General features: G+C 40.5%; 1 protein-coding gene across 11 annotated transcripts in view; it reads left to right on the top strand.

Annotated features, from left to right (window-relative positions):
* The window catches only part of cep170aa (centrosomal protein 170Aa), a 190,719-nt gene that overhangs the window by 67,313 nt on the left and 108,759 nt on the right, over positions 1 to 14,647 (top strand). For 9 of the 11 annotated variants that reach the window (XM_070889228.1, XM_070889224.1, XM_070889226.1 and 6 more), the window contains 3 exons: positions 836 to 982; positions 1,744 to 2,220; positions 11,382 to 12,037. In XM_070889228.1, coding sequence (XP_070745329.1) covers positions 836 to 982; positions 1,744 to 2,220; positions 11,382 to 12,037 — 1,280 coding nt within the window. The remainder of the gene's footprint in view (positions 1 to 835; positions 983 to 1,743; positions 2,221 to 11,381; positions 12,038 to 14,647) is intronic. The other 2 variants (XM_070889232.1, XM_070889225.1) reach the window with 1 other exon arrangement.

A 14,647-nucleotide genomic window follows, 5' to 3' on the forward strand; every position in this document is an offset into this window, starting at 1 on the left:
TTCAAAATATATCATCGCTGAAAAGCTCAAATACTTACTTCTGTAGTAGGACAGTGTTTTTAAGTGTCGTAGAAGATTACTTACCTCTAATAAGTATAAGAAAGGCTCTGGTGATCAGCTAGGGAATACAAATTTAATTGCACTCTATCAAGGAGGCTTTGAGGGTGTCCTTGAAACATTTCCTTTGCCCACCTGGGGCTCGCTTGCCGTCTCGGAGTTCTGAGCAGAGCGCTTGCTTTGGGAATCTTGTGTTGGGCATGTGGACAATGTGGCCCGCCCAACGGAGCTGGTCGAGTGTGGTCAGTGCATCGACACCTGGGAGTCCTTGGTCAAAGACCGCCCGAAGTGGAGGAAGAGCATCCGGGAGGGTGCTGAGCACCTTGAGTTTTGTTGCCGAGAGCATGCAGAAAACAAACGCAGGCGGCGGAAGGAGTGTGCGGCAAACCAGACTCCCCCATCCACCCTTTCCTTCATCGACAGTACGTCCCACCTGTGACAGAGACTGTAATTCCCGTATTGGACTGTTCAGTCTCCTGAGAACTCACTTTTAGAGTGGAAGCAAGTCTTCCTCGCTTTCGAAGGACTGCCTATGATGATGAAATTTAGTGAGTGTAATTATAACCTTTTGATGAACTTATTTACAGAGAGTATCATGAAAGGAAAGTGTGCTTTTTGTGTTCAAACTGAATGAAGTTCCTGTAATTAAGTTTATTAAATTGTTGCACTCAAATTCATGAAATTATTGGATTTGGATTCATACTCAATTGTTTTTGTTGGCAGAACTGGTTCATGAGAACTAATACTCCTTCGGTTACTATTTTTCTGTGACATCCAGTAGATATTTCTGCTATGCCTGTAGCCCGTGGTACCCCTCTCTATGGCCAGCCTGCTTGGTGGGGTGAAGATGATGCAGATGATGAAAATTCAAGCAAGCAGGATCCCAAGCCCGTGATTGTGAAGTTGGAAAACAGTGCTACAGGAGGTAGGAACCCAAGTAGTGAGCCTCTGGAGTATTAACTTGTCAGCAGCTATTTATAGAGCAACAGTGACCGGACCTAATATTGAGTTGTTTTTTTAAGGTAGATATGTTTCTAGTAAAACCATTATCTATAGACTTCTTGAATTGTAATGATGTCACAGACATTGTGCATCAGCCAACAATTATTCAAGGAAGGAAATGATTAAAACACCGTGTTAATGAAAATTTTGAGTGTTCTGTCGATTTCTCCTGCATGTATTTTCCCCCCACTCCTGCACCATCGCTACAAAATAAAACTTTGAACAAGATTTCTACGCATTTGTTTTATTTCTCTCCAAGTGTTGGACTTCCATTGGAACCATTCCCATTTGAAGTAAGCAATTACTAGTGTCAACCTGTAAGGGATCGTGTCACCAGATTAATTTGCTATATTATTGTCAGATTCAAATTTTTAAAATAAGGTTCATTATTTTCAATTGGGGTTTGAATAAATTTATTGCATTTGGTTTTGTATTTCGGCAAAAATACTGCATGGGTACAGTTCCAATAAAAAATAGAATGGAATTAAATTTTTGTTTGCAAATTTGTACATCAGTTCCTCTTCACTCAAATCTTGATCAGTATTAATGTTGTCACTTCTGATTCAGGCAGTACAGCCTTAGAAGAAATCCTTTTGACAGCTATTCTAGGAATGATTTAAATCTTAATGTTTTGACTTCAGCCCTTAAGAAGTACTGAATTTCTCTGTCCTAATGTTTTTTCAGGAGATGCCAAGGAAGTCAGTAAACCTGAAGATGATAGCAAAGATTTACGAGAGGAACTAATTTACCCATTCTGTAGAGAACCAAGCTATTTTGAAATCCCGACTAAAGAATGCCATCCGTCTGCTCCATCAGTGGAGAGTTCAATTCATGAAATCCCCACAAAGGATACGGAAGCCACTCGTGCAGTAGTTCAAGGGCATGCTTCATTTACTATTGAATTTGATGACCACACTCCAGGCAAAGTGACAATCAAAGATCATGTCACCAAATTCACTCCCGACCAGCGCCACAAGCAGAAGAAATCTCCTCCAGCTACCAAAGAGCTGTCTGGACTCCAGGCTGCAATGATAGCAGCAGAAAGCAAAGTGGCCGATTGGTTGGCGCAAAATGATCCACCGAGAATGAGACGGGAATCAATGGACGACGATTGTAAAAGCATAAAGAGTGACATCACAGTTCAGATGAGACGATTAAAAGGTAAAATTCTTGGTTGTTATCAAAAATCTATTTAAACTTTTCAAATAAATAAACTTTTCAAATAACCCTAAATGATTGGTTTAGTCACCTATCGCCATATCTGATTGGACCACATCAAGTACTAAAATAACTCGCTCCCCTCTGCTAAAACTGTCAACCACCCCAGGATCATCTTGGAGAGCAAAGATAACCCTGTCTTCTTTCTCCACCATCAACTGTCTCATTAAATCCCTGTTCCCTCCATTCTCACCTCTAACAATAAATGTGAAGCTCATGAACTTCTTTCTTACTAATATTGAGACCCTCCATTCAGCTATCTCCAACCTCCCTTTCCTTTCCAAAGTTACAATCACAGCACTGAAACAGCCCTAATTAATATCACAAATTATATTCTCTCTGACTGTTGCCATGGTGCCTTTTCCATCCTCGTCCTTGACCTCACTGTAGTATTTGACAGTGAAAACATCATCCTCTTCCAATATTGTTCCTCCGTTGTCCAGTTCAATGGGACTTCCCTAATTTGTTTCTAATCTTACCTCGTCAGTCATAGCAGAGTATTTCCAGCAATGGCTTCTCATCGCCGCACCATTAACTCGGGAGACCCCCTTGCTACCTTCCTCCTCTTCTTTTACACATTGCCCATTAGTGACACGATACGAAAAGCTGGAGTAAGCTTCAGCGTATACATTGGCCACATTCCGCTCTACGCCGCCACCTCTTTTCTCAGCGCATCCGCTGCCTCTGTTGTCAGACTACTCAAGTCTTGGATGAACTGCAATTTCCTAATATTAAACACTGGGAAGACTGAGCCATCATCTTTGGCCCTGCCACAAACTTCATACCCTTGCCACCGATCTCATCACTTTCCCCTGCCACTTTCTCTGGTTGAGACAGACTGTTGGCAACCTCGGCATCCTACTCGACCCCAAACTGAGATTTCAATCCCATATCCTCACCATCGCAAAGATCATCAGGATAAATGGTTCATTCTCGTGTTAGCAATCAGTGACTAGTGGGGTGCCGCAGGGATCCGTGCTGGGACCCCAACAATTTACAATCTATATTAACGACTTGATTGAAGGGACCGAGTGTAATGTAGTCAAGTTTGTTGACGTTACAAAGATGGGAGGAAAAGCAATGTGTGAGGTGGGGACACACAACCTGCAAAAGAACATAGACAGACTAAGTGAGTGGGCAAACATTTGACAGATGGAGTATAATGTTGGAAAGTGTGAGGTTATGCACTTTGGCAGAAAAAAATTGAAGAGCAATTTATTATTTAAATGGAGCAAAAATTGCAAAGTGCTGCAGTTCAGAAAGACCTAGGGGTCCTGGTGCATGAAACACAAAAGGTTAGTAGGCAAGTACAGTAAGTGATCAGGAAGGCCAATGGAATCTTGGCCTTTATTGCAAAGGGGATGGAGTATAAAAGCAGGGTAGTCTTGCTACAGTTATAAAGGGTATTGGTGAGGCCGCACCTGGAATTCTGCGTAGTTTCCATATTTACGCAAGGATATACTTGCTTTGGAGTCAGTTCAGAGAAGGTTCACTGGGTTGATTCCAGAGATGAGGTTGACTTATGAGGAAAGGTTGAGTAGGTTGAGCTTCTATTCATTGGAATTCAGAAGAATGAGAGGTGATCTTATCGAAACGTATAGGTTTATGAGGGAGCTTGACAAGGTGGATGCAGAGAGGATGTTTCCACTGATAGGGGAGACTAGAACTAGGGGGCATAATCTTAAAATAAGGGGTCACCCATTTAAAACTGCGATGAGGAGAAATTTCTTCTGTGTTGTAAATCTGCGGAATTCGCTGCCTCAGAGCTGTGGAAGCTGGGTCATTGAATAAATTTAGGACCGAGATGGACAGTTTCTGAACCAATAAGGGTATGGGGAGAGGGCAGCTAAGTGGACCCGAGTCCATGATCGGATCAGCCATGATTGTGCTAAATGGCAGAGCAGGCTCGAGGGACTGTGTGGCCTACTCCTGCTCCTGTTTCTTGTGCTTATCTACCTCCACCTCCAAAGCATTACCCACTTCTGCCCATCAGCTGTTGAAACACTTATCCATCCTTTGCAATAGTTGAGTATGAAGATGACAATGTTCTCTTAGCTGACCTATCTTTAATGCTTAGTAAACTTCATCGCATCCAAAACGCTGCTACCTATATCCAATCCCACACCAAATACTGCTGATCTAACGCCCCTGTCCATGCTAATATACGTAGGCTCCCAATCTCCCAATTTAAATTCTCATTCTCGTGTTTTAGTCCCTTTATGATCTTGCTCCTCCCTATCTTTGTAATCTCATACAGCCACCCCAGAACTTTGTTCCTTTGACTCTAGCCTTTTGTGCATTCACCCTATCTGCCCCAACATTGGAGGCTGTACCTTCAGTCTCAAGACCCATGCTCTGGAATTTCTTCCTTAAACCTCTCTGTCTCTCCTCCTTGAAGACCCTCCTTAAGACTTTGGTTGCTGCTCTTGATGTCTTCTTCTCTGGCTTAGCATCCAATTTTGGTTGATTATGCCTCTGAGAAACTTGCAACAGTTTTCTACATTAAAGGCACTCTAGAAATGTAAGTTGTTTATTTTTTGGAGGTTTATTGATTGCTTCCTTGAGTGTGAAGTTTGAAAGGACTATTAAATCCTGGAGTAAATGGATGCGACTTCATTTTATTTTACTCACCCAGCATCATTACTTTACATGTTTACCCATTAAGTGATTTGTATTAATAGGGTTACTATTCTGGTGCAGTTCATCCAGTATGTTAAAATACTTTGTTTGATTTCTATGCCAGAACACCAACTAATGTGATTCATGACTAAGTGCATCAAAGTGAAATATTTTTAATATAATGTTGGATTTTTTAAAGATCACCTTTTCCATTTTTTTTATGACCACCAGGTGATTATGAAATGTCATGGGTATATAGATATATATCAGAACATGATGATGTGGAATCGGTATGGGTGGAGCTACAGAATACCAAAGGGCAGAAAACGCTAGTGGGAGTTGTGTGCAGACCTCCAAATAGTAGTAGTGATGTTGGGGAGGGCATCAAACAGGAAATTAGGGATGCATGCAATAAAAGTGCAGCAGTTATCATGGGTGACTTTAATATGCATATAGATTGGGCTAACCAAACTGGAAGCAATACGGTGGAAGAGGATTTCCTGGAGTGCATAAGGGATGGTTTTCTAAACCAATATGTCGAGGAACCAACTAGTGGGGAGGCCATATTAGACTGGGTGTTGTGTAATGAGAGAGGATTAATTAGCAATCTCGTTGTGCGAGGCCCCTTGGAAGAGTGACCATAATATGGTGGAATTCTGCAGTAGGATGGAGAATGAAACAGTTAATTCAGAGACCATGGTCCAGAACTTAAAGAAGGGTAACTTTGAAGGTATGAGGCGTGAATTGGCTAGGATAGATTGGCGAATGATACTTAAGGCGTTGACAGTGGATGGGCAATGGCAGATATTTAGAGACCGCATGGATGAACTACAACAATTGTACATCCCTGTCTGGTGTAAAAATAAAAAAGGTGGCTCAACCGTGGCTATCAAGGGAAATCAGGGATAGGAAGTGGCATACAAATTGGCCAGAAATAGCAGCGAACCCGGGGACTGGGAGAAATTTAGAACTCAGCAGAGGAGGACAAAGGGTTTGATTTAGGGCAGGGAAAATAGAGTACGAGAGGAAGCTTGCAGGGAACATTAAAATGGACTGCAAAAGCTTCTATAGATATGTAAAGAGAAAGGTTAGTAAAGACAAACGTAGGTCCCCTGCAGTCAGAATCAGGGGAAGTCATAACGGGGAACAAAGAAATGGCAGACCAATTGAACAAGTACTTTGGTTTGGTATTCACTAAGGAGGACACAAACAATCTTCCGGATATAAAAGGGGTCAGAGGGTCTAGTAAGAAGGAGGAACTGAGGGAAATCCTTATTAGTCGGGAAATTGTGTTGGGGAAATTGATGGGATTGAAGGCTGATAAATCCCCAAGGCCTGATGGTCTGCATCTCAGAGTACTTAAGGAGGTGGCCTTGGAAATAGCGGATGCATTAACAGTCATTTTCCAACATTCCATAGACTGGATCAGTTCCTCTGGAGTGGAGGGTAGCCAATGTAACCCCACTTTTTAAAAAAGGAGGGAGAGAGAAAACAGGGAATTATAGACCGGTCAGCCTGACATCGGTAGTGGGTAAAATGATGGAATCGATTATTAAGGATGTCATAGCACATTTGGAAAGAGGTGACATGATAGATCCAAGTCAGCATGGATTTGTGAAAGGGAAATCATGCTTGACAAATCTTCTGGAATTTTTTTGAGGATGTTTCCAGTAGAACCAGTTGATGTGGTCTATTTGGACTTTCAGAAGACTTTCGACAAGGTCCCACACAAGAGATTAATGTGCAAAGTTAAAGCACATGGGATTGGGGATAGTGTGCTGACATGGATTGAGAACTGGTTGGCAGACAGGAAGCAAAGAGTAGGAGTAAATGGGTACTTTTCAGAATGGCAGGCAGTGACTAGTTGGGTACCGCAAGGTTCTGTGCTGGAGCCCCAGCTGTTTACATTGTACATTAATGATTTAGACGAGGGGATTAAATGTAGTATCCCCAAATTTGCAGATGACACTAAGTTGGTTAGCAGTGTGAGCTGCGAGGAGGATGCTATTAGGCTGCAGAGTGACTTGGATAGGTTAGGTGAGTGGGCAAATGCATGGCAGATGAAGTATAATGTGGATAAATGTGAGGTTATCCACTTTGGTGGAAAAAAACAAAGAGACAGACTATTATCTAAATGGTGACCCATTAGGAAAATGGGAGGTGCAACGTGACCTGGGTGTCATGGTACATCAGTCATTGAAGGTTGTCATGCAGGTACAGCAGGCGGTTAAGAAAGCAAATGGCATGTTGGCCTTCATAGTGAGGGGATTTGAGTACAGGGGCAGGGAGGTGTTGCTACAGTTGTTCAGGGCCTTGGTGAGGCCACACCTGGAGTATTGTGTACAGTTTTGGTCTCCTAACTTGAGGAAGGACATTCTTGCTATTGAGGGAGTGCAGCGAAGGTTCACGGGACTGATTCCCGGGATGGCAGGACTGACATATCAAGAAAGACTGGACCCACTGGGCTTGTATTCACGAGTTCAGAAGAATGAGAGGGGATCTCATCGAAACGTTTAAAATTCTGACGAGTTTAGACAGGTTAGATGCAGGAAGAATGTTCCCAATGTTGGGGAAGTCCAGAACCAGGGGTCACAGTCTAAGAATAAGGGGAAAGCCATTTAGGACCGAGATGAGGAGAAACTTCTTCACCCAGAGAGTGGTGAACCTGTGGCATTCTCTCCCACAGAAAGTTGTTGAGGCCAATTCACTAAATATATTCAGAAAGGAGTGAGATGTAGTCCTTACCAATAGGGGGATCAAGGGGTATGGTGAGAAAGCAGGAATGGGGTACTGAAGTTGCATGTTCAGCCATGAACTCAGTGAATGGCGGTGCAGGCTCGAAGGGCCGAATGGCCTACTCCTGCACCTAATTTGTATGTTTCTATGTAACATCAATTAGTCTGATCACCAGTTAATTGGCTGTGTTCAAATTCAAAATTTAGCTTTGCATGGTTTGATGATCAACAAATGAAAACCGCATAGAAGCTTATCTGGGTGTTCTTATACATTTAGTATAGCACAGGGTTAATGTGTAGTTTTATATTGCTGACTTTAAAGATTTCCATTCAAAGTATATCTAGCTTGACCATATGACCACTAAAATCAATCAAGCTGACAATGTGATGTCTTCTAACTGTCAATTGTCATTACATTTTTCTATCTGTGGAATTACATGCATTCTGACAGATGGCTTGGCTTCAAAATATTTCAATACAACTAGATGTATGTACACATCTGAAATGTCAAAATACAATTAAGCTGCTTGGTGAAAAGTATTTCAAACCTTTTAAGTACCTTGTGACAGCTCCAGGATTGACTGAAGAGTACCTCTGATTTGTAGTCACACATACAGGAGTTTTATGTTGTCCTTTTATTTAAAAAAAAAAATTACTCCTTCTCATTATTATTATTATTCTCAGGGCAGTTCATCAGTCAATATAAGTCATTTTACATTTATATCATAGGCCGAAAATGCTGAGACAAAACAGCATGTCACAAATGCTTTCCTAGTTCGAAACCGGAAGTGTTGAGGTGTTTCATCTCGGGAACCTTTGATGTAGAATAGTCCGCTTGGTATAAACCAAATTGCAGTTTCCTAACTTATCATAAAGGTATATTCATTACCAGGTATAGGGTGAAATGTTCAATGCTTTTGTCAAAATAGGAGGGTAATAAAATAGATCTTAGTTGCTAAACAAAGAGGCCAGGGTAGGTATGATCAGTGTTTTAAGGAAAGCGTAGAATGTGGTAAGGCTTAGAAAAATGTCGATGAGGTCAGTTTTTTTTTAAATCAAAAAGGCAAACTGCACACATGAAATGGAAAAGAGATTCTGAGGAAGTTTACAATGAGTAAAGAACTGAAGAATGATGGAACTAAAAGGGTGCAGCTAATAGCTCATTTCTCCTCTCACTTGGTTAAAATAAAAATTTCTCATCTCATTAACTATTATCACAACATGAAAAACATGGAAACATAGAAAATAGGTGCAGGAGTAGGCCATTCAGCCCTTCGAGTCTGCACCGCCATTCAATAAAATCATGGCTGATCATTCACCTCAGTACCCCTTTCCTGCTTTCTCTCCATACCCCTTGATCCCATTAGCCGTAAGGGCCATATCTAACTCCCTCTTGAATATATCCAATGAACTGACGGCAACGTAACATTCTTCAACTTAAGTAACCAAATCTTCCCCTCGATCGCCACCACCAATGGAGAGGAAAATAAGACATACTCATTGCATTTTTGTAATTGATGGAGGGAAAAGGGAGCAATAAAAGCTTGCAGGAAAAAGACAACTGCTGATGTCTGTGGCCGCCGATTTGAGAAACTACAGAAAGTAGAATCTAGTGCCCAACACATTAATGAACATTAGTATTCAATATTGTAACAAAAATCCTCTTCTCCCACCAGAAAAGAATCACGTTACAACAATCATTTTCCAAAATTTAACCTTGCTGCAACTTAAAAGCAATCCTTGCTTCCTTTCTAAAGTCAGGAAGGTGGTCACCCATAGTTGAGATGAAAAATTCTGCAATTGACAAAACGTTTTTTTCTTAAATTACTTTCATATTAACATGGGGGATGAGAGCAGTTAAGCACAAAAATACCCCAAAATTGCTCAGTGGTATACTGGCATAAGAATGCTTGTCATGTTTATTTGGGCTTTTTTTTCTGTTTGGTTTTAACCAGTTTAAAGTAGCTGAGTGGTTGCCTTGCTGGGATGATGGTGAGAGGAATTTCAGATGAGTGAATCTGGTGTTCATCCACATGTATCCCAAGGCGTAATTTCAGAGCCCAAGTCTGTTCCCCAACAGTTAAATTTGTCCTTACAAAAAGATTTTATTTTTTGGAAAGATGAAAGCCGAGTTTCTGATTCCTATTTCCATTAGCAGGAAGTTGTCTGGTTTTTGTTCTGTCTGATCGTGTTCTTTGCTATTGTTACATGAGAACTGAGTGCATTGGCAAGGATGCTAAACCGAGCAGTCAAGCAGCTGCATTTCAATCACTGAGAGCTGTGTGCACTTTGCAAAATACCATTTGACCAACTCCAGCTTTTGAAAAACAATGTGATAAGCCAGGGCTCTTTAGCCTCAAACAGAAGGGAAGAAAAGAGAGGTCTTCGAAGGGGCTTTATGAAAGTATGTAAGATACTTAACACGATCGAGAAAGTAAACCCAGAAGAATATTTAGATATGTCAGGGCAGCAGAACGAGAGAGCGCAGGCCCAGGGCTCAAAGGGTAAGTTTAAGTTAAGAGGTTCAGATAATATCCAAGTTCTTACATGCATGATGAATTGCATTATTTATTTATCACTTAGTAGCTATTTCAAATATATTTTATTGAATAAATTCACAATTAGATATTATGTTTCTGATATCTGGAATACTTTTATTGAATTGCTAAAATCTGACCATCCTTTGTGAATTTAGTCTTCAACTGAACCGTTGGGCTTAACATTTTGACATATATTTGAGAGTCTGGATCATTGCATGTTCCATAGAAAAATTGATTTTTGGGACAAAATAAAAATCACTTTTCCTTTCTCTACAGTATAAATCAAACTGTTGACTTCTTTATAAGGTCTGTTCAATCTATTGGGACTTTTTGAACCAACAATCAGTGCTATTAATTTTTAATTCAGCAAATGCTACCTGTTTTTTTTTGATGTATAACTTTTTATTTATATCCATTTCCTCTTGCTTCCCCTCCCCTTAAGAAATCATCCTGTTGTCACTTGCAGAAGGGTGAGACAGCCTGTAGACTTCATCAATTAATTTTTATGTTTTGTAGTATGTTTATTGATTGCTAAGTTAATGCTTTTAGAGAGAGTCAAGGAAATGTGATTGATGGACAGAGGAGAGCATATTAAACACGGGACTGGGATTTCTTAAAAGGACATGGTTCCCACTGGGAAAAAAAATATTTGGTAAACGTTGTCATTTCTATTTGTGTTGAAATTACTACCACTTTCACGAATAGAAAGGGCTGAAAATTTTATTTTTAATGACATTAGGCGCCTCTTAACGTTTTGCTGCAACATTTAACCATTTTCATTTTGAAAATAATTGTTCTCCCTCAGTCTCTTGCGCCGCCCCCCCCCCCCCCCCACCAGTAAGTAATAATTTAGCCTTGGCTTGGTAAGCATGTACACACAGCAAGAATGGTGCAGCTGGTCTTACTAGCTCATTCCTGCTATAATGGCAACTCAGTTTGAGACTTGGACAACAGAGAGAGTTTGGAGAATAATAGCAACTCAGTTCTGTCCCTGAATTATTATCCAGTTACTTAAAGGATTATTGTTTAGACTGTGTCGCGTAGTGTTTGTGACCATCTCTGCAGCACACACCAAATCTGACATTGCATATTTGTGAGTATTTGCTAAATGCTGTCTTGCCATGGTCTTATTTCACGTAACATATAGATGCAAGCAAATATTTCAATGGGCTTTTAGAAATTATGTTCTCATACTTGGTTTCTTGTTTAGGAAGTAAACATGACGATGGAACGCAGAGTGATACAGAAAATGGAAATGACCAAAGGCGTGCTCACAAACATGCTGCACTTGAAGATCAATTGAGGATGTATCGTGCAGAACAACAGAGGCTTCATCAGAAGTCTGCAATTTCAGAAAAGACCCATGAGGGTCCTTCAATGAGTAGGACTGCCTTTATGATTGAGTTCTTTGATGAAGATAACCCACGCAAGAGACGATCCTATTCATTCACACAAATCGCAGCGGCCATACCCCAAGAAGGTCCTCATCCATTTCCACCTGCAAAACCAGACAGGGCAAAAGCTAACATAGCAGAATCGAAGACCGCTTCTTTTGCACTTCAGCCAAGTCCTCCTCATGCCAAATCATCACACAGTGTACATGAGCTTCATCAAACCAAACATTTACAAAAACAAAAATCTGATGAACCATCAGTTCCTTTAGTATCTGCCCAGATAGCACAGCTGAGAAGTTCTGGTAGCACTGGACACAGACTGAACCAAAGTCAACAGCTGGAACAACAAACAATAGTTTCACCGTCTGCGACAAAGGAAAACGATGATGATCAAAGTGATAAAGGAACATACACTATTGAACTTGAAAATTCCAATACAGAGGAAGCGGAAGCTCGTAGAATGATTGACACGGTAAGAGTAAAGAATGCATATTGTCCTGTGAATGATTTTCTTAGCGATATATTTATATTCAGGAAGACTTAAGCTGTTTATTCCCTGTAGACTAAGCAATTGATCTAGCATATTAAATAATTCGATTTTTAAAAAGTAGTATAAAATAGTAATTGCAACATGTTTTCCAACTTAATTGTGCTTCTAATTACTCGCTCTCAGAATATCAAGACAGAGTAAACTTTGACTATTGTGCTATTGTATGGGTCTTAAGGATGGTCTCAAAATATCTGACTCCAAATATAATGAACAGTAAAGCCTCGATGCTAAATTTGAAATTTTAATGGTTTATGTATTTTGGTTGAACGCACTCCTTTCCCCAACCTTTTCCGTTACTCGTACTTGCCATTTCCTTATAACAAGACACAACAGTTAAAGTTCTTTAGAATCATAAAATCTTACAGCACAGAAGGCCATTCAGCCCGTCAAGCCAATTAGTCCCACTTCTCCATAACCCTGCAAATTAGTCCCCTTCAAGTACATGTCCATTTGCCTTTTGAAAGCTCCTATGGAATCTGATTCCACCACCCTTTCTGGTCTTAACAAACCATCTCTTTGGAAAACTTTCTCCTAATTTCCCCTATAATTCTTTTGCCAATTATTTTAAATCTATGTTACCAACCAACTTGCCAGAGGAAACCGTTTCTCCCAACTAACGCCATCAAAACACTTCATAATTTTGAATGCCTCTATTGGATATCTCCTTAATCTCTCTACTCTAAGAACAATTCCAGCTTCTCCAATCTCCACAAAACTGAAGTCCATCACTGGTATCATCCTGGTAATCCTCTTCAAGGCCTTGACACCTTTCTAAAGTGTGGTTCCCAGAATTGTACATAATTATCTAGCTGTGGCCTAACCAGAGATTTGTATAGGTTTAGCATGACTTCCTTGTTTTTGTATTCAATGTCTCTATTTACAAAGCCAAGTTCCTATATGCTTTAACTGCTTTATCAACTTGCCCTGCCACCTTCTAAGATTTGTGAGATGCAGCCCCAGGTCCCTCTGCTCTTGCACCCTCTCCCTTCAAAATTGTACCATTTAGATTATGCTGCCTCTCTATGTTGTTCCTCCCAAAGTGTATCACATCACAGTTACCCCCATTAAATCGCATCTTCCATGTGTCTTCCCATTTCACCAGTCTGTTTATGTCCTCCTGAAGTTTTCTATTATCCTGCTGACTATTTACTACGTTGGCAAGTTTCAAATCATCCGTAAACCTCAATTGTGCTCCCCATACCCATCCAGGTCATTTGTATTTAACAAGAAAAGCTAGACTGACCCCTGGGGAACCTCACTACATACTTCTCTCTAGTCAGATAAACATCTGTTTATTACTACTCTCTGCCTCCCATACTTCAACCAATTAAACAAGTTACCACCATCCCTTTAAGTCATGTGCTTCTACAGCAAGTGCATTTACCATAGCAGCTTAATACCTGAATTGATTAAACAACTCCATAGCTTGAGCAGTTTTATCATGCTGAGAATTTGAAGGTCACACTTCCCATTGCAGAGTTTTACTTTCTTGTCCAGAAAGCAAGCAGTTATGGAAAAAAATGATTTCAGTAGCAGTAAGAGCTAGTGAGAATTTAGTGAGCGATAAGTGTGGAAATTAGTGACTGTGGGATAGCATTTGGAAAACATGGAGACAGAAATTATACTGGAACAAAACATCGTCCTCTACAGCAGCATATCTTCTTACAAATTGTTTCCAGTATTGAGTACTGCTTGAGAGAGGAATATTTGGATTTGTCTTGCAAAAGTGAAATATTTTTAAAAACACTACTACATAAGATTTCTGTGACGCAAAGGCAGGTTTATATTTGTGATTAAAGTGAGATAATTTTAGATGTAATGTTAAGAGTTAAAATACCATGGAACAGATTGAAAGTTCTATCTCATTCCTTCCCGCACAGCCACCCCACCTGTAAAAGATAGTTGCAAATTTAGATGTTGTACATTTTCAGTTATTCATAAAAACATTGTACATCTCTGTTTGGAATGGTTACAATGTTGAGGTTTAGAGCATTCTAATGAGGAGTGATTCGGGACTGTAATCTATTTTTTGTCTGAATATGCGTTTGTGAAGCAATATACAAGTTGTTTGTTGCATCGCAGTTGGTTACTGTCCATTGCCCATTCGATACAAATTGTGGCACTAATTTTTAGGTTGAATACGAATTATCTCAATTCATATCAAAGACCAATTGAGTAGGAAGGTTAGCACTTGAGGGTAACACAAGTGCATAAGAACTTGGAGCAGGACATTTTGCCCCTTGAGCCTGCTCCGCAATTTAATAAGATCATGGCTGATCTGATCATGGACGGCTCTACTTCCCTGCCCACTCCCCATAGCCCTTTATTCCCTTATTGCTCAAAAATCTGTATCTCCGCCTTAAATATATTAAGGACAATGCTTGCGTCTGCGCACGCACAGAGGCTGAACTCCAGGACATAGTCGACGTATTTACTGAGGCGTACAAAAGCATGGGCCTTGCGCTAAACATCAGTAAGACAAAGGTCCTCCACCAGCCTGTCTTCGCCGCATAGCACCACCCTCCAGTCATC

The sequence above is a fragment of the Pristiophorus japonicus genome, chromosome 9 (genome assembly GCF_044704955.1).
Source record: "Pristiophorus japonicus isolate sPriJap1 chromosome 9, sPriJap1.hap1, whole genome shotgun sequence".
Classification (NCBI taxonomy): domain Eukaryota; kingdom Metazoa; phylum Chordata; class Chondrichthyes; family Pristiophoridae; genus Pristiophorus; species Pristiophorus japonicus.